The sequence below is a fragment of the Parus major genome, chromosome 7 (genome assembly GCF_001522545.3).
Source record: "Parus major isolate Abel chromosome 7, Parus_major1.1, whole genome shotgun sequence".
In the NCBI taxonomy this organism is placed as follows: Eukaryota; Metazoa; Chordata; class Aves; order Passeriformes; family Paridae; genus Parus; species Parus major.
In genome coordinates, this window is record NC_031776.1 from 19,747,739 (window position 1) to 19,772,388 (window position 24,650).

Sequence of the window (24,650 nt, forward strand, 5' to 3'; positions counted from 1 at the left end):
TGGGAGGGTGACTAAGGGGACAAATCAAGTCTGGGCTAGCAAAGCCTCAGCAAGCATTACTGAGACACCTCTGGGCTGCAGCGTCTTCACTGAGGGCTTGGTATTTTTCAGTAAGAGAAATGAAAAATGTGGGAACATGGTAAGTATCAAGCTGCGTACTTCATGTGGCTAGGCTTTTCTGATAAGCAGGTGCTTTCATTTACATTTGTCTCCTAATTACAAAAGTTATACATGTTCTTTTTTTTTTGAAAGTGGATGCTTCTTTTTCCAAATGAACATATTTTGTGTGTAAATTTTAAGTAGAGCTGTATGAATGTGGTATCTGAGTTCTTGCAGAATCTTAAAACCATCAGTGGAAATATCTGATGCTACAGCCTGTACTTGGAGTTGTACTGTTTGTTGGAAAGTTTTGTAGTAAAAGTTGGAAGGTCTTAAATAGTGAGAGGCAAAAATGCAGTGTTGTCAGGAGGATTCCATTCTTTGTCAAGCAGGCTTGTGCTTTTTTATTCATTATTTTTATGATAAATGCAGTGTGTATCTTAGGAAAATTACGAACAAAAAGCTTGCAAAGAACCACTTAAAAACTGTACTTTATTTTTGTCACAGTTTTGAGTGCTATAATACTTGCACTCATAATAAACACTCATTTTGTTAAGTCTGGATTTCCACATAGGAACAACCAAAGGTAGAAGTGGATGTGAGGAGCAGGAACAAAGAAGTTTTTAATTATTTGTCTTTATTTAGGAAGCTTGTTTGGTCTTTCTACTGCACATCAAGCTTCTGAGGTAGTGGGGGTGTGCAAACCGAAGTGTCTGTGATTTAAGTTAGTTATTGCAGAAGTCCTTCAGGCTGCTATAGATTGCAATGGAAGGAACAAGTTAATTGTACTTTAGATTCTGGGTTTTGTTTTCAAAATGACTCAAGTACAAGTCATAGACAATTCTGATTACTCCTTCTTAAACAGGAGACAGAATATGGAAATGTACACATAAATGTACATTCTATTGTATCACAGGTCCTGACTTGAGTCCTTTCTGTATTAGAATTTTGCCTGGCACAATGTTTCCTTCAATACATAGATCACAAAAGGACTGTAATTTAAGAAAGGACTGTATCTTAAGAAAACGTATTTCAAAACTTGTGTACTCTGTATCAAATTCTCATTAGTCTTCAGTATTTTGAATAAAAGCTTGTTGGTGTCTCTGGTGACTTTTCACTGGGAAAGAAAATCTCTGCTTGCTGTTGCAAAAGTGAAATTCATGATTGTGCATAAGCTCTGCCATATCCTTTTGATAATTACTTTTGTTTATGTCTGTCTTTAAAATAAAATTTAGAAAATTGTCACAAGAGCTTACCTCTGAAACTTTGTCTCTAGGAACCTTTATGAAAAGACATATTTTGGATTATACAAACAGCCAACAAGGGGAGAGGAAAAAGGCAAAAAAGCCAAGGAAAAAGACCTATTTTTGATATATGCTGTTCCTTGAGTTTTGGGATATGCTGTCTAAATTGGATTGTTTGATGTTTTATAGGAAAAAATATTGCCAGAAATAGTCACTTACTGTAACCATTTGCCTTTCTGTTGAAGGCTTGCAATGTTTACAGGGCTACAGTAAAACACTGAGTCATAAAAACTTGATGTATTGTATTCTTAAGATTAAAACTAGATAATGCAGATAAAGCAGACCAAATGTTCTGTGACTGTAACCATAATAATGTAATGCTTTTCTAGCAGCACATCAAGACAAGACTCCTAGAAACATTTGTGAAGTTGCTATGGTGTAGAGAGGCCTATTACTGCAGAAGTAAATATATTCCTTTTTCTCGCTTTCTCTTATTTTTCTTCTTTTTTTTTTTTTACATTTGGTAGAATTTCAGTGTTTGTAGCCCACACAAATAGAAGTGTTTGAATATTTGTATCACCTCCTCTTTTAATCTTTCTGGAGCAGGTAGAAAATCAAGGGCATGGTCCAATTACGTGAAGAGCTTTTTAAGAATTTGGAATTTATTAGTGTACAATATTTTGTTAAGCATTTCTGTGCCGTTACACAGAGCAGACAGTCTGCACAGGCAGTATGGCACTGTGTGATGAGCTGAATGCCCCATCATGAGGGAAGGTTATGGAGCAGATTATCTAGAGTGATATCATGTGGCATGTACAGGACAACCAGGGGCTCTGTCACAGCCAGCATGATTTTGGTAAAGGTAGGTTCTGCTTGACCAACTTATTGTACTCCTAAGACAAGGTCTAGTGAATGTTGCTTACCTGGGCCTTAGCAAAGCTTCTGATACCATTTCCCACAACATTCTACTTGAGAATCTGTGGCTGCTCATGGCTTGGATGGGCGTCCTCTGTGCTGGGTCAAAACCACATGTAATAGAGACTGAAAGCACTTGCACTTCTGAATATTAATCTAGAATTAGGGTTTGAAGCAGAGAAAACCAAATGAGCCCTTAAAATTTTTTTTGGTACAAATAGCATTTTCATCATCCTGACCTGTTACATTTGACCTTTGAGATATTTTAAACTGTTTTGTAGTGGAACTATATGATCTCCTTATCTTTTATTTTTTTTGGCTTTGTTGATTTGATCTTTCTTCTACAGAATGATAGAGAGAATCCCCAGACATGACTAGCTGCCCCTTCCAGAAGCTGGTGTGATACACTCCCAGTTTAGTTGTCTGTGATACTGATTCCATAGATGCTTATCTGAATTAAGGAGGTTTGTGTGTGTGCATTAAGAAAGAACACTGTATTGTTCTTCCTCATTCCTGTCTTGTGGGTGGCAGGGAACCTAGGGTATGTTCCTTCCCACATGCTATCTTTATAGCCATGGACTTTTGCTCACCCATACAACTTCTTACCCCTCTGGAATGAAGACCCTCTGGTAAATCAGTTTCAGCTTCTGTAAAGCAAAACTCTTAGCAGAGTTGTTTGATGTCATTATTAAAAAGGGGAAGACTTTCTATGCAGATTTTAAGGACTTTCTATGCAGATTTTAGTATTTATCCTTGTAGTATAATTAACTGTATAATTTTTCTATTGTCTTGTGTTCACTTTGAAGAAGTACCTGAAACTTGCATGACAAAATTCATAACTGTAATATAATAATCAATGTTTTTCTCTTTTCTTTTTGTCATCTGATAATCACAGAAACTCAAAACTTTAAGAGAACTGTTGAACCAGATGCACTGTTCTGAAGAATGAAGTGAGGGAGTGCTGGGTGAAGCAAACACAAGGTGTCCTTGCTTCACTAACTGCTGTTTAGCATTGAAACATTGCAATTATTTTTAACTTTTTGTTTTGGAAGGAGACGAGCGAGTGTTACTGAACTTGACCAGAGGTACAGGTTTATAAAAACTGCATTATACCGTGTGTAAATATTCAGAACAAGGAACTTGTTTAACTTCTTACTAAAGCTACATCTAAATATCTTACTGCAACACTGCCATCGAAAGATCTGTCACAGTACAGACTGTTCTCTCAAGGAATGGATATGATTATGGAAACTTGTATGTGAAGCTGGATCTGAAGGTTTCTGAATTAAAATGTGGAATTTTTCCAGAAGAAAATCATTGCAGGAGCTTTATTTTGTCTGTTATTTTTTAAAATTTGCTTTCTAGGCCTCTGCCAGTGATTTAAGTAGGCACTGTATCTCTGTTTGGAGCTGTAGTTCTTGAATCTCTAAAGACACTGTGGATTTTTTCAGTTGGTTTCTGGGTGTATTTGACTGCTGAACCCAGTAGTGACATTAAGTCCAGAAAGTCTTTGCAGTACATGGCTCATTAAGGAAGATAATACTGCTTAAATTCCCCTTAATGTCAAGATAGATTATGAAGAAATGGGAGGGATGCAAAATCTCACATCATCATCATCATCATGTGTTTATTAGAGAATCTGAATTCTCTTTCCCTGTCATAAGTGAGCTTGTTGGGCTTAAAAGATATTTTTAGCATTACACATTTTTAAATACTTGGATACTGTCTCTTTTTAACTATGTAGGTTCAGTTACAAGTCAGGTTTTCCACATTACATTGCTTTTGTGATGGTTTGGCAGGGGCTGTGCTCTTTTGAAGCTTTAGCACTTCAAAGAGCTGTATGGTTGTTTCCATTTGAGCTTGGTAACAAGGGTGTCACAATTTCTCAATGTAGTATTTTGGTAATGGTTAAAAAAGGAAGAAAAAAAATCAGCAACAGCACTCAATAATATTTTGGGACTTGATTCTGCCAAGGCACTTGTTCTATAGCCCCTTGTGTAGGTGTGGGTTACCTGGAGGTGTGGCTGCACCACTTGGCGAAGGCACAGCTGGCCCAGGGTATGGCTTTGGCTGCAGCCTGAGCCTCACGGCGTAAGGAGCACAGTAATGAGGGCACAGTGTTACCAGTTAGTAACTAGTGTGTGGTTACTAAAATCCAGAGAGTTTTTTACTGCTGAATTTCACATCTTTCACTACTGTTTTAACCATACTGTTGATAACACAATTTACAGCTGGCAGCAGCTTAACTTGTGGAAATAACCTGAGTGCAAGACTTGTGGTGGTTCTATTTTCCTTTTCCTCTTTCTAGATCAGAGATTTAGGGATATCACAGTATGCTGTTAGCCATATATCATATTTCAAGCTTTGGTAGATGATTATAGACTGGGATTAAAAAGAAGTTATTATTTAAGCATTAATGAACGATGTTATGATAACATTGTAGCAATAGACCCATACTTGTTGATCCTTGCTTTTCTGTAGAGGGTTTTTGGTGTATTGTGTATTGGCAGAATTCTCTAGTTGGTATCTTCAAAATAAAAACAAGCTGAAACTTCCCAGAGGCAGCTGAATTAGGCCTGTTCATGGATTTCCCACATGCTCTGCTAAGTAAAATAATACAGTTGTTTCACAAAACGAGGGAGAGCTATAAAGGTAGCTTTACTGTGACATTAAATCTGTCTTGAGAGCTTTCCCAGAAATATGAATATAGTAATTATATGATTAAAAAATAAGGAAACTTTTTGGGTTGTGCACTTCCTCAGGCTATTAACCTAACCACTAATTAACCAACAGGAAATTCCAGACCTGAAAGTTTCATTATTGCTATACTGAACTGTGAAAATACAAGTGTGTTAATGAGGATTTCATTATAGCCATCTGTAACTTGTTTTTGAATTGTGTCAAGGCAGGAAAAACATAATATACCATCTGTTACCTAGCTATATCAAATTGACATGAAAAATATTGGAAAAAAATCCCCAGTTTACAGCCCTGGTTGTCTCTTATTCCTTATCTTTTATTCCTGGCAACCATTAATCCCATGTCAGTACTACCTAGCAACGTGTAGTGACATGCCATTTACTCCTTAAATGATGTATTTGGTTCACTTAGACATTTCTGTATTGTAACTTGCGTACCTGGGGGGAAGGAGATGGTGACTTCCCAAAATGCTAATTTCTGGGTGATTAATGACCTCTTAATTTTAGTGTCATGTTCTCTCAAGTATGTCTGAATCACCAAAACTCAAAAGTTGAGGATTGTCTTGCAATTTTCAGTTCTTGTTGCTTTGAAATGAACAAAACTTCTGTATAACATCTATTAGTATGCTCTTATTCTCTGACCTTGTGAGCATGAATTGAAGCATTTTGCTCATCAAACACTGGGGTTTTGTTGCTTTTACCTTAGCCCTTGTGCTCCTCTGTAGAGCTTAACTCTCACAAGCTATCCCAAGTCCCTTGATTACTGGTTCTCTTTGACCTTAACAATGAGGGAAATTGTCATGCACTCACCAAGAAAGAGTATGGATTCTTGATTGCCAGATGTTTGTACATGTAATGCAAGTGGAGCCATAGGTGAGAAGAAGGTGGTGGTCCCATGGAAAAAGTTATAGAAATTGCTCTTGGAGGGGTGGAGAAAATTGGCACAGAAGAAAATACTGAAACAATTTTGGAATAGTGAGGCAGAGCCTTTGCAGTGATGAAATAATGACTCAGTAAGGTCAAAAAATATGCTAGTGTTTGCATATTAACTTTTGTGTTAGTTGGATCTGTAGTCTTAAAATGAGGATAAAAGGTTGTAATTGAGGTAGAGAAGTGAAAGGGTCAGGCACCAATTTATCTAAGTCATACTGTCAGCAGGTGGCCCAAAATACAGGCTTTTATTTTGGCCCACAGTTTTCTGAGTAGGCGCTCTTTTTTTCTGAATTTGCACAGCAGCTAGGACAGTTTTGTTAAGGGCTCTTGAGTACTGCCTTATTCAGGACAAACTAAATTTGGTGGCTGAATTTAACAATAAAAACCTGTTTCTCTGCAGACTCACGCAGCAAGCGCATGAATCAAGAATAAAACGAGGCACTCTTTGATGTAGCAGTGTATCTACAATGTAAATGTCTTAAGGCTGTGGAAAGAGAAAACAATCCAAGGGCTGTACTGACCAAATGTGTGAGGAAAAGTCTGCTGGCACAGTCATGTTTGTCCTTCAAAAGGCATCTCCTGGTCTCTACCCCAAGGCTTTTAAAGAAACTAAACAAGCATGGCATAAGACAGTAAAACTTGCATGGTTGTATAATTTGTCCCATAACAAGAACAGTGATATGGAAATGTTCTGCTTTGAAGGTGAGGGCATGCCACCTCAGAGTTCCATAGGGATTTCTCCTGGAACTCTTAGTTCAACATGTTAATAATCTAGGAAAGCAGCTGAATATAAGGTGACACTTTGATGACAGTAAAGCGTTATTATTCATTGTAATAAGAGGATATATGACTCTGAGGACTTGCAGAAAGGCTTTTCTAAAGTAAATGGATAATAAAATGAGATTAAATTCACTTTAGATAGACTTACTACAAATCAGTTTGCCATGTGTATTAGCAAAAGAATAGAGAACAAAGGGGAAACCAGCATTTCTCCAGTGTATAAATCTCTAATGACAATACAGTGCACGGTGTATGGTCTTTGCCATATCCACAGGGATGTAGTAAACAGGAGAAGGTTCAGAGAGGATCAAGAGAGATGGTTAAAGGTGAGATATGGCTTAAGGGACATGGGAACTAAGACCATGTTGTGTTCTTACATTTACCTTTTGTTCATGTGTCAATTTGTCCTGTTTTGTAACTGTTCCAAGTAAGTGAAAAGAGAACATGCAGCAGAATTGTCTAGTGATGATGCATGAAATCCTTAAACCAAATGTTAACTAATGGTAAAATAATTAAGTCCCACTTACTGTTGAGTGATGATACAATCTAATATCAACTTTCCTCAGTGATGTGTGACTTACATAAGAAAAAGAAGTTCTTGGTCTGCTTCCAAGCCATTTGGAAGCCTCTTGTCTATGCTCTCTTCTCCAATTCTTTTCGATTTAACAAAACTATTTGCCTTTCCCTGGAGACTTGACTGTGTTGGTCCATCACAGATGAGATGTCAGCTCAGTAGGTACAAAGCAACTGAAGAAACAGAGTATTTAATAAAGCAAGAATTTAATCTGGAAGAATGCCATTCTTACCCTGGTAATCTGTGTTTCCTGCTATTCTTGCTGCTTTCAGACTTCAGTTTCTCATGGAGGATTATTTTAAAAAAAAATAATCATTACTATTTCAGGGTTAGATGAAATATCAGATAGTTTTTAAAAAACGGTATTTTATTTATAACAATAGAGACAATAGGTTCAAAGAGTTCCCAGCTTCACAGATATGTCCCTATTGGGGATTTTTAAAACCAGATAATTCTGAGCAGTTTTTCCATACTCACATTACTGATACATGTCCATTGAATTTTAACAGTGCATTGGACTTTTTGGAGTTCTGGTTTGAGTTTTGTTTTTTTTTTCTCCCCATTGCAAAGGTACTAAGTGCTCTGGGTAATACAGACAAATGAATCTGAAAGTATTAAAGATCTAAAAATGAGTACTGGGAAAGTTTTGGATTATTTTCCTCACTAGTACATACAAGTCTTAAACTTTTGGTCTTGGAAACAATTCTATGGATTGAAGAGCCTGAAAGATCTGTACTCAAATGTGACCTGTACAGGGACCTCTTTGTATTTTTTTTTTTAATTTTGTTTGAAGTGTTTTGTATTTATCCCTTTAATGTCATTCTATTTAGCAAAATAAAATTATTTTGCTTCTTTTAAATATACACACTAGAAATCAGAAAAGAAACTGCAATTTATGGTGCATTCACATACATTGCCTTTCATTGCTGATACTATTCAGTTGATCTTTCAATTTTAGGAAGTGTTGCTAACAGCAATGCCAGGATTTGTGATTTAAGTAGATGCTTCATGAAAAAATGAGAAGCACATTAAAATTCTAAACCAAATTCTAACAAAGCATTTAAATTCCATTCCTTTATATGGTGGTATTCTTTTTTTTTTTTTTTTTTCCCTAATACCCTGTACAAGCTGCTCCTTCCTCATCTTTTAAAGTCCTTATAATTTTACCTTTCACAAGTATTCTGGGAGCTTAAAAGACAAAACCAAAACCACAAAAACCCAGCCCCCCAAAAAAGCAAGTAATCTATGCTGAGTGATACTGAAGAAAAAATAAAAGTACCCTCTGTCAGATGAAGGGAAAATGGCCAGGTACATACTTGTAGAAATGGAAAATCTTTCTGTCCTTTCAGGTTATCTGAAATGTTGAACACTTGATTGTGATCGGTTGTATTAAATTCTATTGGTCACTCCCTGAATGAAAGCTTTATGGTTTTTCAGCAGGGATAAATTTACTGCCTAATCTATGAGAGCCATAAGGAGGCTATTGCTAACTAGATTAACTGTATGTAAAATAACCACAAGGTAACAGAAGGACCAAAAAAACCCAAAAAAACCCAAATATGTTTTATTACTGTGAGTATTCATTGTATATTTCTAGCTGTAGCCCTTAGACCCGGATAAGAATTACTGCCTCCGAGTGAAATTCTCAAATATTGTGTCCTGTGTGGGACATACCAGCCACAGGCAATATGTAGGTGTTTTAGCCAACATTGATACCCTGTATGCACCAAACTTTTCCTACAGGCAGTCTTGTCCTGCTGGCCTGGCTGCCTCTGCATTATTGCCTTCTCCAGCTTATCAACCAAGTGAAAGGATTTTTATTCTTCTATTGTTAACTGTTGCAGTTTGGTTGCAGAACACAACTGATTCATCTAATGGTTTAATTCAACCATACACACGTTTAGGCAAAGCTGACTTAGATTTCTGTTTTGTCTGGCATTAATGTGGGATGGATGCCGGTGATAGGACTTCTCAGGTAGGAAAGGTTAGATAAGGAAACATCACTAATGTTGTTTACTCAGCACACAGGTACTCGCACAGATGTTTTCCTCTCACTGAAGCAGTACTCAAGCTACTTTGAAACACACTGTGGTCTGATACAGATCTAGAAGCAACACTTACCAGTGATTGAAACCTGCAGGATGTTGCCAGTGATGACAGCACTTCCCCAGTTTGTTGTCTGCATTCCTTCCCAGTCCCTGGGCAGACTCAGCTACAAGCAGCCCTCCCATGGCTGAACGCATTAGGGCTGACTTTGGGAAGAGGTAACTGAATCAAGAATTGCTTTTAAGCTGCTTTTAAGCAGCTTCTGGTTTTAATTGACAATGAGGTCAAGCTTCTGTAAATTATCCTACTTTAAACACTTCTGTGTTGTTTTTGGTTTTGTGATAGCGTAAATATTGTACTTGGCTTGTGAAATTGATTTGGAAAAATCTTAATTTTCAATAGTTTTGTAGGTAGTACTGATGATCAAATTAACTGGATGTAAATGGGTATTTGCCTCTGTTGTCTAAATATTCCATTAATCCCGAGAATATGCTCACCTGAGGTACTTAGTTGGCTATCTCACAGGAAGAGGAAGGCTAAAAAGCATGGATGGAAGGACTAGTCCTAATTCTAAGAATTCCCATTAAACTTGTTTTGTGCAAATATAAAGGGGTGCGGAAAACAGGATTGGATTCTTTTTATGGTATAAAGCCACAGAAGACATAACAAAGCTACTTAATACTCTCTTTTGAATTGGCTGAAGTAGATATGTCAGGATTACAGGCTGTACAAATCTCTAGATGTACTCTGTAGGCTGTTTGGTCAGGTGGTGGGATTATAAATAGGTAGGCTTACTGATGTCAGCAGTAGCAGAAGGGAGCAACAGTGAGCTTGCCATGCACACACACACACCCTCCCTTCTACCTCCATATGCTATTGAAGGAAACTCACCTCGTATTAATGGAGAAGAACCACCTGTGCTATCTTGGAGGTAAGCAGAAAAGCAGTGTAATCAATTTTAGCTATTATTCTTCCTTCTCCTTGTTTAGTGGCTGAGCAGAATGGCTTCAAAGTAATATTTGTGTTGTGCTGTCCTAACACTTGTTGTGAGGAAAAAATATTTACCAATAATTATATACGTGCAGTAGCATATAAATCCTTGCCTCTTGGAGAGAACACAGAATTCAAGTGTAGGGCAGTACATAAATTACCAGAACTTAAATATAGGCCTGTATGAAGAAAGAGGAATTAATGTCTGTTGTTCTTTTCCAGACAAAGTATGCAATAATTCTCCAAAAGGTTTTTACAATCCTATCTCTGGCTAAGAGATGAGGGTGTGTAAAAATGTTTATCTATGTGGACAGACTGGTGAAATTTCTGTGGTACATTTCTGGGTATAGAATCTGTTGCCTATTTTATTTTAAGTTGATATTTGGTGCTTAGAAGCTCAAATGAGGTTTTTGAGATTATTTTAAATGAGGAATGCTGTTATTTCATGCAAACTGTAGAGCTTTTCTGATTTCTTTGATGAGCATTCATCAGATTTTGATTTAAATTTTTTGGGGGGGAAAAAGGCCCCACTATTGCTTGTAGTACCTTGTAAAAGTTGATTCTTTTAGTGTCTAATATGGTAGAGTCCTTGCTATGTATTCTGTGTGTTGTATACTGGTTTCATTTGTCATGGAAAGCATTAAAATATTTTGTAATACCTAAATAGACTAAATTCCTAAATAACTGCACAGTGCCAAGATGGACTTTGCTTACAGCAACAAAGAAAGAATTTAAGAAACAGTGTTCAGTTGAACTTCTTGTAGATGTCAGTAGGCTGCTGGCACTGTATCATCTGTTACCATGTTAAAAACTCAGTGGTGTAGTATATTGCTGTAAACTGGCTGTGGTAGAGAAAGTTGAAAAGAATGCAGGGGTGAATGTAGAAGTGAAGTATAGTAGTTAGAGCAGAGCATTCATTAGGAAAGTTTTTTTACAGAAACAGAGCAGCTGATGATTATAATAATTATTATATAAATAAGAAATTTCTTTCCTCTTTTATATTTAATGCTGAAGCCCTGTACCTTTTTATGGAAAGTGCAGAGGCTTTAAAATGGAAGTAGCTGGTCATCATGAGGGGAGCCAGCTTTCTTCAAAGAAATGTCTTCTTTCTTCCTTGCCTCTTGCTCGTTGCAAGAATCCAGTAAGAGTGGATCCAGTGGGTTTTGAGCGTGCAGATATAAGCAGAGAAAGGGGATAATGACAGCCCTTGTGTGCAGATGGGGATGAGTTTGAAGAAAAAAATAAGAGCATTCATTTGGGGCTCTGAGCTGCCAACCAATGAGGGAGGTAAAGTTAAAGTAGGACAAAGGGGAGGGAGCTCCTGCTGTCAGTGGCTGTAAAGGTGGCCATGAAAACTGCTGGTTGGGTTTGTGCTGTGCAGGGAGCTGGGATGGGACTTGTGGCTCTGCTTCGTAGTTCCCACTGCCCCTCACAGAGTGCCTAGTGCCTGAGATGAGGCAGGGGCTCCAGCAGCAGCACTGGCATTTGAGGAGGTACTAAATGTGACCCTGTTCCTGGAGGTAAAAGGTTTTTCCACTCTGCTTTCTGAGGAAAATGCAGGTAGAGGAGAGTGAATGCTGAGGAGGCAGCTGTAAAGGATGAGCAGGAGAATCTGGTGGCAGGTGGGTACTTAAGGCATTTGTTAGTGTTGCAAGCAGTGTTAGCCCGAGATGCGTGGTGTTTCTGCTTGGGGAACTATAGCTACCGTCCTCATACGTTGGGAGAAAACTCTTTATTACATCAGGCTTTTCTGGGTACTAAGTGCCAAGATGCTTCTCTTGAAATCTAGTAAATAAAATGCTTGTTTTAGTAAAATTTCATAGCCTAAACAACTCTTTTTTTTTTTTTCCCTCTTTTCTTTCCTGTAATGAGCAAAGATGCCTTATTTGCTGACCTGCTTGTGTGTGTAGGAACTCTATACATTCATCATGTGTCTCATAGCATCTGTGTATAAATGCATACAGATATGCACACAGAGATATTTATATTTAATCTTGCTCAGGATAAGAAACTCTTCCTGCATCCCATTCCCTTCCAATACTTAAAGTCATCTCTGTTCTTCAGTTTAATAAATTCTTCTACTTTTGGGTTATGTGATTGTACCAAAGATTTTAAGTGTTATGAAACTCCAGGTAGATAAAAGATATAACTGCTAAGAGAGAATTTCTGGAGAATGAAAAACTTTCTAAAAGGGAGAAAGCTTGTTCTATTCAAAACACCTGCAGGAAAAATGAAAATAAATTGCAGTGCTTTCTAAAGCTGCGTTGCTATGCTTTGTCAGTTATTCTTGCTGTATCTGAATTTTGAGCTGGGAAGTGCTACTGTTGTAGTTGAACCCAGCCTTCCACAGCAGGTAAAAGGAGAGGGGTTGGATTTGTCTTTCCTGTTAGTGTAGAGCTTCTTAGCTGCTGTCCTGCAGCATTGAACTGTTACCCACCTACATCTACACCCACGTACCGGTATTGGAGGCATGTATGTCTGAGGGAAAAGGGAAGGGTCTGTATTAGCCTCTTTCCTGGCTGCTGTGATACTGAGCACCTCTGCTTTTCTTTTCCTTACCTTTCCCAGCCTCTGTCTGTCCAGTCACTGCCTCCAGTGTTACTTCTAAAACATGATTTTGAACAGGAGAAAAAAGCAGCAGCAGCAAAGCTCAGATAATTGACAATTTTTACTTCTATTGATGTTCAGAATAGCAGCTGGAAAAGCGAGGAGCAGAGCTAGGTGCTTCATCTGCAGGCTTTGAAAAGACAGTGGCATTATCTGTGCTTTCATGACTGGGGGTAACAACCAGAAGGACAGATTCAGGTTTTGTTCTATTTGAGAGCCCTTAATTGAACTTTCTTACTTTAGTCATGGAAAAAAACCTCAGCTGTATGAGCAACCTTTTTAGCAGTTCTTGATAAAGATTTGAGGGTTCATTTTAGTTTATTTTAACATTTTCTTGAGTTTTAAGTATTTGTTAGATTTATTAGTGTATCAAAGGTTAAGCTCCCCCTTTCAGATCAAGCTGCTCTTTGTGTTCTTTTCCTGTTTATTCAGCCAGTTATTTATTACTCAATTACTGTTACAGATTTACTGCTTTCTCTTCTCTGCTCTCCTTGTTTTCTGTCAGGCTGTTTTTGTAACTGTAAATATAATAAAGGCTAGCTAAGCCGTACAAGGTTTCAATTGTTTTGAATGCCATTCAGAATTTTTCTTCTTTCTTTTGGTAGCAAATCTAGGTTACTTTTTTGCATTTTTTACTTTGAGAAAAAGTTGCAAAACCAGATAAGTATCTGCTTTCTGCAGCGGTGTGTCACACATAGACGTGCCAATATTGTATTTGTATTTTGTGTTAGCCCTATTTACTTCAGAAGACTAAGTTCTCAACCTCTTTAGAAGTAATGTCATTGGAATTAATTTTCCACGTAATTTTGTTTGTTAGGGTTTTTATTTTATTTTTTTTCCCCCCCAGGAGAAAAAGAAGCACTTCTCTTGGCACAACAGAATTTGTTGTAACAAAACTTTTGTATCAGAACACATTTCTATAATCCCTCAATAATAATAATAATAATAAACAACTTTATGCTAATTCAGAGGAGAAAGTATTTTTCCTTTTTTTTATCCTCTCTTGCTTGCTAGGATTCTGAGCTTTTGGCTCTCTTCCAAAGAGCAAAGGGATTCTTAAGCCTAGAGGGGAGCTAACTGTGTTTTGTTGGATGGTACAAGACAACACTAAGTCAGCAGCTTTCTATTCTCAGGAGTTGGATCTTTCATATGTTGTAAGTGAGCTTGAATAGATTATTATATTATTAGTTATAATTCGGCTTTAAAGGGCAGTGAATTAATTTTTTTTTTCTAGAAAAGTTTTAAATTTGTACTTCAATTAATTAAATTATATGTTTATACCAGAGTTAGTTTCCCTTTAATGCTAAGAGGGGCAAAATTAAAAACATGCCCATGATACCATTTTGTGCTTATGTTGTCTCAGAGGCGCTTCTTTTTCCTTGTAACGATAGAAAACATTTAATGAATTATGGCTCAAATACAGTCACTTCTGTTTCCAAGGCTGTCACTGCCATGGGGACAGATAATCAGAGGGGGCAAGTGTCTGTTCCAAATGGTCTGGAGGGAACTGAAGGATTCATTTTCTGCTTTCTTGCTTTTAATGTGAACCAGACATCCAGAGATTCCATTGAGCTTTCACCTTACTGTCATGGTTACTGTCCCAGTTCTGTGATTTATTTCTCTCTCGGATAAGACTTAAAAAAAAAATTTTCTGAGCAATGAGGCTAGCTAGGGGGTAAATCCACACATCCCATTGACTAGAGGAACTTTTTCTCTCACAAGATCTTTGAAAACATGTCCTGATTCCATGGATGTCTCCTTTTCTTGATCCACTTTATTTATTGAGAGTGGAAATCTATTTTACCTCTTTTTTGCTTTCTTTATAGCAGAATAAATACATGAGTAAGAGAACATCTGCAGATTATTTGTTGTTTGTTGCAACCTCACTGACTAAATCCATAGAGATAATCTTCAAAGATCACCTAATTAGCAATATTATCACCCATAGCATTATTACTGCCATGTCAGTTGATATATCAGTTGCACTATGAGTTACTGTGTTGGCAGAGATATATACCCAGTGCCTTATTTTATGCCATGTTATTTTTCTCTGTTATTTTTAAAATACCAGTGTCATTTACAATATTTGTATCCTTTCAGTCTTGGGAATTGGACACAGAAGTGCCCTGTAAAATCACCTGTTATCACAAAAGATTAACAGACTACTCCTCTCCCTGGAAATTTAAATTCAAGTGTGTTTCTGAAGTTGGTTCTTTTTCTTGGTACCTATTGAGCCACCTGCTAGACTCAATATCTGTACAATATGACCTCCCATTTTTCCCCAGATAACTAAACGGATGAGTTTAGAATCTGAAAGATCACATTTCTCTCTGGAACAGATACAGCGAGTATTTTTCCTTTATATCGTCCTACATGTATCATAAGCCTGGCTTGAAGGGATAACCTAAGAATGGACATTTTTTGACTCTCATTGATCCATACCTTGATCTTAACATCTAACTGGTGCTTTTATAGTAGAAATAAAGAGAGAGATTGTATATCAAACAGTGATATTGATGTTGAGATGAAAGCCCAGTATCAAGGCTGATAGTCATGTTACATTGATGCTCTGGGGCTGGCACAGCAAATATTTGGGCTGCTTAACAATAAGGAAAAATTTTAGAATACTACCATATGTCTTTCTTAAAAGTAACCTTTTTTGAAGCACTTAGTGGCACTCCAAATTTTGTATAGAAAACAGTGTGCCTGGTAATAATTTAATGAAGATGGATAGAATTTATTTTTAAAGTATTTTTTCATCTATACTTAGGCCTGAAATATATAGAAGTGATTTTTTAAGTGACCTGCCTAGACAGCTGCAGTCGTGTGCTGGACTATGAGGAGCAGATCAGTTAGTAATGCTGCAGTTGTCTCCAAGCTTTTTCCCAGCAAGTACTGTTTGATCTTGAAGACTTGCAGTGGTGATGCTGTGAAACCATTATCCACTAAAAGGGAACAGAATAAACTCAGTCTAGAAGACATATTTGTTCTGTGAGTGTTAAAGATGAGTATTGGGCTGGGGATGCTTATAGGTGTAACTAGGAGCCTAAATATTTTGTATACCTGTTGGCCAAAATTGATGTATCATTGTTACAAAAACCAAATCAATGTTTTTAATATAGGCCTGAATTCTTGTTCAACTGTTCCTTGTTAGAGAAGATTATGTGTGAGTGTTTGGCTGTCTGCTTCTATGACATGGCAGTGAAACAGCATTATTGTAATAGTCAGGAGAGCATTATAATAATTGCTTTGGATGAGAGGTTGAAGACAAGAAAATCTCTGTAAGAAGCTTCATTACAGTGGACTTTTTCCTGTCATGATATGATCTATGTCATGATATGATATTTCCTGTCATGATATGAGTAGAGTTAAATCCTTTCCTGACTCTGAGTGAAAATAAAACAAAGTGCTGCTTGTAATTTTGGAAAATACAATTTTGTAAAGTTTGATTTAAAAAAAACAACTAGTTGCTTTTTGAATAAGCAAGTGTTCTTCATAGTGCCTTAAGTCAGATTAACCAACTGAAGTGTATCTGTTGTGCTTAGATTTTTAATGCACTTTGTTTAATGAACTATTTCACTACCTGAGAGATGACTGAATTGCAAGTGAGAGCCTTATGGCCTTTCCTGTCCTAGGTGAATGCTATAGAAAGTTTGAGAAAAATGTTCTGATGTTAGAGGTTAGATTCAAAATAATTTCAGTGAGAGTGCTATCAGGCTGTCTTTGTATAATCTCATGTAATTGTGTTCCAAATAGGAAGTGCTGTAAACAGTAAGATTCCTTGATGCTGTAGCCTTTGATTGTACACTAATCTAGCAGATAGATTTCCTCTTTTTTTTTTTTTTTTACCTTTTTTTGGGAAAGAGGTTCTTTTTGAAAGGAAATGCTAGTGAAAACTGGGATACCCAGGTCACTGTAAGTTCAAGTATTTCTCATTATTTTATAGTGCCTTTCTCTAGTTACCAATAGTTAAAAATATTCTGTTTCTTACTTCCTAACAGCATTTTTTTGAATATCAAATAAATAGATGCGTTATTTATTTACTGTGTCAGACCTTTGTTTTAAAATGGCTTCTATGCATTGAAGTATCATTGACACTTTTTTCTTTGCAAGGAAGAAAGTTATTGAAATCCAGCAATGTCATTTTATTCTGTTGAGGTGGGATCTGAAGCACACAAAATGTTGACCTCGTGGTCTTAGATTTGATTTCAAGATGCACTGTTTTTCTTAAAAATTGTAGTCTTCTATTTGCTTTTAGCTGGAAGAATTCTTTAATACAGGAATTGCATTGTCACACAGACTGGCAGGAATTGTAGGTGGGACTTTGGAAATTTAGATTTCTAAGAGATATGAATCATTTCTCTGGGAAACAATATAATCTCCACTAGATAAGAACCAGCTCAATGCCTTGGCATAAAGCAGGTGCTGTGGCAAACAAGTGAAATAGAAACGCTGCCCAGGCTGCAACAGCACCAGGTGGTTTGTGGGTCCCTGTGAGGCATTGTGGATGTCCCTCTGACAGCCTTGTCCAGGGCTAGGAGGGTTAGCCAGTTGTTGGGACTGGGACCCATAGGGACAAGCAATGGGTGAGGACCCACATCCTGTAGGATACTGGAACACAATTTCCAAAGGAGTTCATATTGTTATGGAGTTGTGACCTCATTTGATTAAAATTTCTCTTTTAATTCCCTCTATATTAACTAATTCATAGCTAAATAAGCTGCACTTTGATTCTTCCTGCAACTTTCCTGTAATTCTATAGTAGCCATGAAAATGAAGACCATGGTTTTTGGTTGTTCTAGCTTCTTCTACTGTTTATTTTGAAAATTAGAACAGGTTGGCTTAGGTTCTAGTACATCTGGAATCTGTCTGAACATGAAAGGTGCTATGAGTAAGACCACTTACTGAGCACCTTTTTTCTGGCCTCTGAAGTGTATTTATATGATGGGGAATTACTCTCTTTGTTATGATTGTATTTTGCCTTAGTAAAAATAACAGGGTATTTTTTTAAGGAGAAGAAATTAAATTAACATCTTTCTCTGTCTTTTTAGCAAAATCATTACAAATCAGCAGCTCTCCTGGTTTGGTATAGGTTAAGAGGCAAGAGAGAAACAGACTTTTGATGGTTCTTTATGATGGAGAAGTATTTGAGTTGATGGTATAGACTTGGAGTTACTTTTGGTGTTGGGATAAAATGATTTGTGGAGGACACCTTGGTGAGCAAATCACTTACATTGGCTTCTTGAATTGCAGAGTAAGGAGAGGAGGGTTTGTAAAAGCTACCTCTGCAAGTGTATTTCCACCATCACCTGTCTATGTAATCACGGTCACCTGAATTGTTTCTGCTACCCAGTACCAGTTGTGGGGCAGGGAGTGCAGCCCAGCCTGCCTGTCAGGCAGATGCTCCCCAATAAGGTAGGAACACAAGCTGAAATAAGGAAAAAACCATGAGACCAAATGCAAATGCTTTGGGCTGAAAAGGAGAGATGAGAGAATTAGTGAGAACTGAAGAAGAAAAAAACAACGTGGCATCTGGAAACAGAAAGTGAAAGCATTGTGATCCCAGTTGTTTAATAAGAGGTTGCCAAAAACTTGGCATGACTTCTGAGAAAGTACACTTGGGATTTTTCCTCCTTTGTGTGGGGTGGGACAGGTAAGCATAACTAACTAACCATAAACACATTGACATTTTCTAGAAATGGGTGGGGTAGGTGGTGCTGCAGTGGGGGACACAAGACTTCAGTGACCTTATCAGATGCCTGACTCTCTGTGTGTGTGTGTGTGTGTGTGTCCTTCATAAATATGTGGAACTTCAACTGTTCCACATGTGTTTTCATGAGAGTATTTGGTCAGTTTTAGCTCTCTAAGTTAGACATTGTATGAATAAACCACATTTATTTTTGTGTCTTGTTAAGCACTCTGGTGGTGGTAGAGTTCCAGTGATAAAATTGCATTTGCTTACCTAGTGGAAAATAGACGCCACTAGCATTAGAAAAGAAATTTTTCTGTGACACTTCAAAGATTAAATTCTGTGATTAATAGCTTTTAACAGTCATTTGAAGTTAAAGATGTATGAAAGAGCAAAGAAGGGAGGACAAGCAGTACTAGTTCACTTTGGGGTTTTTGGTATTAATGTTATAGGGTAAGTTTTTATGGTTTGGGGATTTTATTTATTTCTAGTAGTTCTACTGATGCTCTATACTAGCTAATAATTTATATTTGGTTATATGAAAACTAAAAACCTTGCAAGAAAACCCCCAAAGAAGCTGGAGATGAATACAAAGAAGTTTGATTTACACATTTTGCAATGTTCATGTTATCCTCAAACAGCCCAGGCAAGCTGCTGTAGAGACCAAAGTCAAATTTTCAGCTCATGTTTGGTGTATAGAACACACCAAACTAATTTAAAACATTGAGAGAGGAGGTAAAAATTTTGAATGTGGATCCTCATTCAACGTTTTTGGAGGCCTGTGAGTACTCCCGATTAGCTCGGAGGGGCTGTGAATAGTTAATTATTCAGCAGAGTTCTGAAGTTCAAAACTCTAAGCACTTTCAGCAACAGATCAGTCATGTGAAGCCTTGTTACAGTTGTTTTTTGCAGTGCTGCTGTGGACCTTGTTTGTTCTTCATTGTGAGTGCCTTTAAACTTTGTTTTCTCAAGAGAGGTGTGTGTTTCTAGTCATATGCTAGTTTTTTTTGTTTTAATTCTGTAGGACAGTTATAGGGGTTAATTTCTTTCCTTAGGTTTAAAGTAAACAAACTTTGGTGTAGCTCCATCTAAATGATGAGCATATTTTTGGAACCTTTGTGTATTATATTGAAAGGTATTTTAACTTTCTGGTAATGTCGCTCCATTCAAGAATGTTTATAAGAAATTCAAAAGCTTTTATGAGGTAATGCATCTTGACTGTGTTTTGGTTTTGTTTCTAATGGTAAAATTCTCAATAATAGTATATTTTCCTTCTGAATATATTGGTTAATGTGGGGAGTTATTGAAATAAAGGGACATATTGGACTAGATGTTGTAGAACATGAGAGTCCTGCATTCAGAATTTACTGTAACATACATATATTAAGATATATAGAGGGGTTTATGCTGTTTTTTAATTTTTTTAAGTGAAATAAGTGCAGCTTATTTAGTGGTCAGTCCTTGTATTCAAGAGTAAACTGGTCACTAACATGGGAAAGGGTATAGAAAAAAATTAAAACCGGGGATTAGCATAGGTTGAGAAGAATATATGAAAGCATATTGTGAGTGAAATATTACAACACAGTAAAAATTGGTTATACTTTTAGTTTATTATTGTATAGAAGTTAAATACTGTAGAACCGGTAGGATTTCTTTGAATAATTTTAATAACCAAAGGAAAAATTTGAGGAGGAAAAGTGCCATTATTTGGTCCAGTATCTATCCTGTATTAAGCACACTGGTAGTACATTTGGCTTCATACCACATAGTACAATATTTCTGTTTATACTAATCCAGTAAATCTCTTTGGAGAATGCACAAATAGGGTCTTTGCATAACCCAAGGGAAAAAAAAACAATCAGCTAATTTAGTCTTTATGGTACATTAAAGAAATCTTTGATTGATGTTTATTGGGTAATTTTTTTATTTTTTTTTTTTTTGTGATGGATACCTTAGCCTGTTTTGTCTTCTGTCACCAGTGATAGTCTATTTAAGATATTCTCTTATCCCCTTTGTTGCATATATTACTTTAGGAAAGAATAAAGTGTCATTCGTTTCTCTTTTGAGGCTTGTTAGTTTGCCAGTTTAGAATCATATGTGTAAATGCATATTTGATTTTTAATTTTTACCTCTTTATTTCAGAAGAAAATCTAAAGCACCACCTCCTCCACCTGAAACAAAATCCATTGCTGTTTCTCCGTTTGATAACACAGAGCCAACCAACCTCATCATGGAACAGAAAGAGAATGTAATTGATAAAGATATTGAGTTATCAGTGGTCCTGCCAGGAGATGTGATCAAGTACACTACAGTTAACGGGAGGTATGTTACACAGAATGACATTTTTGTTTAATTTTCCTGGTTTTGCTCAAGTTTACTTCAACCTTCATCCAAGTTATAGTCGTTTGGTAAAATGCATGATTTGTGTAAGCTTGAACATAAAGTGTGTGCAAAGAAGAGGAGCAAAATGAGGTGTCAGGATCACAGGTCTTAGGAGGGTTGGGGTTACCGAGGGAGCTGGGGCTGTGTAGCCTGGAGAAAAGGCTCAGGAGGGACCTTGTAGCTCTCTGCAGCTACCTGAAAGGAGGTTGTAGCCAGGTGGGGGTTCTGTTCTCAGAAGTAACAAGTGATAGGACAAGAGGAAATGGCCTAAGGGGAGCTTTAGATTGCATATTAGGAAAAATTTCTTCATGGAAAGGAAGCATTGGAACAGGCAGCCTAGGGAAGTGAATTAGTTGCCATCCCTGGAGGTATTTAAAAGATGTGTAGATGTGGTACTTAAGGACGTGGTTTAGTGGTGGACTTTGCAGTGTTTGGTTAATGACTTAATGATCTTAAAGGTCTTTTTCAACCTAAATGATTCTGTTATTCATCTATGATTTTTGGGTAGATATGGAAACATAATCTTTATACATTGACCTACCATTTCAGAAAGACTTGTTTTTTTTAAGATTCAGGAATTCTGTATGATACCTGTCAGTATGTGTAGCCACATCTGTTGTTTTTTCTAGTCACTCAGAATCTCTATATAATATCAATTTGTACGATTTAGTGAATTTTCCCACGTAAGTTTTGCTTTTTAAAGATGAATTTGTTCAATCTATTTGGCTACAAAGTTGTGTTCAGCATTACTCAGCACTGCTACCTGTAGACTACCAGCAGTCATCAAAAAACATGTCATTGCTTCAGCCAAAATCTGTAATGCTTCAAAAAAAAAAATTATAGCTACAGCTTTGGATTTCTTTTAACAATTATGTTTTGCTTAAGCTGGTTTTAGTTTGAAATGCATATTTCAGACTGTTAATTGGTAGGATAGATTGCACATTTAACTCTCAAGTCACCTTTTCTTCAGAAAGACCTGAACATTTACTGGTGAGCTGAAATCATAAATCTTGGGACCTAAAATGTAAGTCTGCTATGAAGGGTCCTGTGCGAGGCTGTGTATTGATCACAGCAATTTGGATGCCGGTTAGTTGCTATCCTAAGCTGAAATAAGACAACCTATTTATATATTGTCATTGTGTTATTGTATAGCCCATGTCTCTCCTACTGAAACCAAGCAGGCTGACTTATTTATTCATTCAAACCAGGTGCTATAAATGTGTGCTTATACCTCCTTCTCAGTGAGAGATGAAATCTGGCTTGAGTCTGTTTGCACACTGTCATTTGCTGGAGTTCATGAGGTTGTTGCTTAGACATCAAATATCAGCTTGTTCACCAGAGCTGCAGTGGGTCTTTTTACACCTCCCCCTGCTCTGATTTTCAGGATAACATAAATGTGAGATTTTATTTCTCAGAAGAAATTTTCTGAGATAATGTAAGTACTTGATGCTTTATGCTGGTTTTTTCAGCACATTTAAAGCAAGGAATATTGCAGTTTGTAAATATGATGTCTTCCACTGTTTTTACACCTTCTTAGGCATTAAGGCTCCGTGTGTACGCTGTCAAGAGCTTCTTGTTCTTTTTGCTCCCTTTTTGCACACTGATGAGTACCATGAGCCCTCTCTCATGCTTTGCTCAGAACAAAGTGCAAGAGAGGAACGTTGCATCTATTTTCACTTGGTCAGATTACATTGTGTATAATTACTCAGTTATAAGAACTCAGTTTTCAAGACAGGCCTTACAGGCTTATCAGGAATTGCACTTGTTTCCCAACCAGTTCTATTATCCCACAGTTAATCTACAGGATTTTTCAATCAAGATGCTGTCTGTGATTGATTTATAAGTGACTGTTTTGCAAATAAGAACAAGTATTAGCACTGCTCATCTCAGACTGAGGGGAGATGTGCAGGATCTGCAGTCCACTGCAAATAGATTTCAAACTATCTATTGTTCTAGCTTTGCTCTGTCTTTATAGTCATATCTTGTGAGCAAAGTGATCCCTCTAGAAATGACATAGACAAATTGTTACTTTGCTGCTTTCCTCATTCGTAACTGGAGGTGAGCAGCTCTGAAGGTCCCAAGGAGAGAACACCTTTTAAATCTCATAGTAGAAAAAGATAAATGGTGAGTTTTAACAGCTGTGTCCTCAAATTACATAGTCCACTAGAAGAAACTTTTCTTTTTCAGATTAAGTTGGGTTGGTTTGCTCCCTGCTTTGGCATAGTGGGTAGCAAGAGCTACGTAGCACAAAGCAAGGTGTTAGTGATATAAAAATCCTCATTATGCAGAAGTCAGAATATGTCAAAGTACATTTACACTCAGAAATTTCCAGAAAACCTAGAGTAATTTGATGAAGTTAAGTTGCAAATAAATATTTTACTGAAGTTAGATAAAGGAGACAAGCAGATGATGTACTCTGAGGTAGCTGACGGCCTCTTCTTGGTGCTTTGCTAAATATTAATTAGGGAAGCTGTTAAATGTACTGTGATATATGTATTCTTCTACCTATAATTCTTGAAGGCTTTAGGAAAAAGGAGTTTTACAAGTTTTGGACTTTTTCTTGTGGTTACAAGAAAAGCTTTTTTGGATTTATTTTTCATCACTGAAGGAATATCTTTCTAAAGCAGTTGTTGAAGAAGATATCTTGCCTTCAGTGGGGTCCTAAAAGTCCATCATCCTCCTGTCAAACAGTTTGTTTCTGGAAGCACCGTTGGAAAGCAGATTTGCACTGAATCACTGTTCTAGTGTACTAATTTGCATGTGCCTGTTGTTTGTGAGCAGCTGTTTCTCACTTATCATTCTCACTTGTCAGTCACTCAGTGTGACTGATTAACATGAGGGTGTGCCCCTGTCGCTGTGGTGCATTTCTATAGGATGGCTTTCTGGGATCCTTGCATGTCAGTTCTTGCTCTGGTCATCTTTGATATTCTTACTCCCCTCCAGTAACTGAAGGGCAGCTTTTAAAGACAGTCAGTGTATAAAAATTCACCAGAAGAAAGGTAATGAGTAACTTATTGGATAAACTGGTAACCAGAAGGGTCACTACAGAAGTGGGGTTTGCAGCCTCCTCTGGCTTCCTCCTCCCTGGTCCTGCCCTGCTCTGCCCCCGGTGAGATGGGGGAATGATGAGATTCGCATTTGCAGCCCTTTTCTTCTTACGGTGGGATGGATGTACTTGTTTTATTAGGGATTAGAAGTACAAGAAATGGAGTATTCCATCCTCTGTCTTGTAAATGAACGAGGCTGTGCTATATATATATATACAGGAGATGATGCATTGAAATAAACTTACTGGTTTAGCAATGTGAAGAGGGAGGAGCAGTTATTATTCTGCATTTCTCATGGTATTCTTTAGGTTGTTACATATCATCTAGATGAAAGCATGAATGTTTTATATTCTCCTATACCTCTTCAGACCATGTGGTAACTGCTTTTTCACACACTGGAAGCAATCAAATGGTATGTATTAATACAGGGTTTGGCTGGTATGGCTTTATCGGAAATCTTAAATTCCACATTTGGCTGTGCTACCAGAATGCTTGACTCTGTTATGAGATTACATCTAGAATTTAAGATTTCTGATAAAGCCATACCAGCCAAACCCTCTTTTAATTTTCTCAGAGACACTTCAGCATTTTTTTCAACATACCATTTGATTGCTTCACAGACTTTTATTTTCACAATATCCTTGT

The 24,650-nt window shown here is 37.1% G+C and overlaps 1 protein-coding gene across 6 annotated transcripts in view; it reads left to right on the forward strand.

The window, feature by feature from the left end:
* COBLL1 (cordon-bleu WH2 repeat protein like 1) overlaps positions 1-24,650 on the forward strand; it is a 78,392-nt gene that overhangs the window by 21,505 nt on the left and 32,237 nt on the right. For 2 of the 6 annotated variants that reach the window (XM_033515994.1, XM_033515995.1), the window contains exon 2: positions 20,719-20,898. In XM_033515994.1, the coding sequence (XP_033371885.1) occupies positions 20,719-20,898 (180 nt within the window). Of the gene's footprint in view, positions 1-9,458; positions 9,509-11,799; positions 11,903-18,469; positions 18,541-19,436; positions 19,519-20,718; positions 20,899-24,650 lie in introns of those variants that run through there. The other 4 variants (XM_015635138.3, XM_015635142.3, XM_015635134.1 and 1 more) reach the window with 4 other exon arrangements.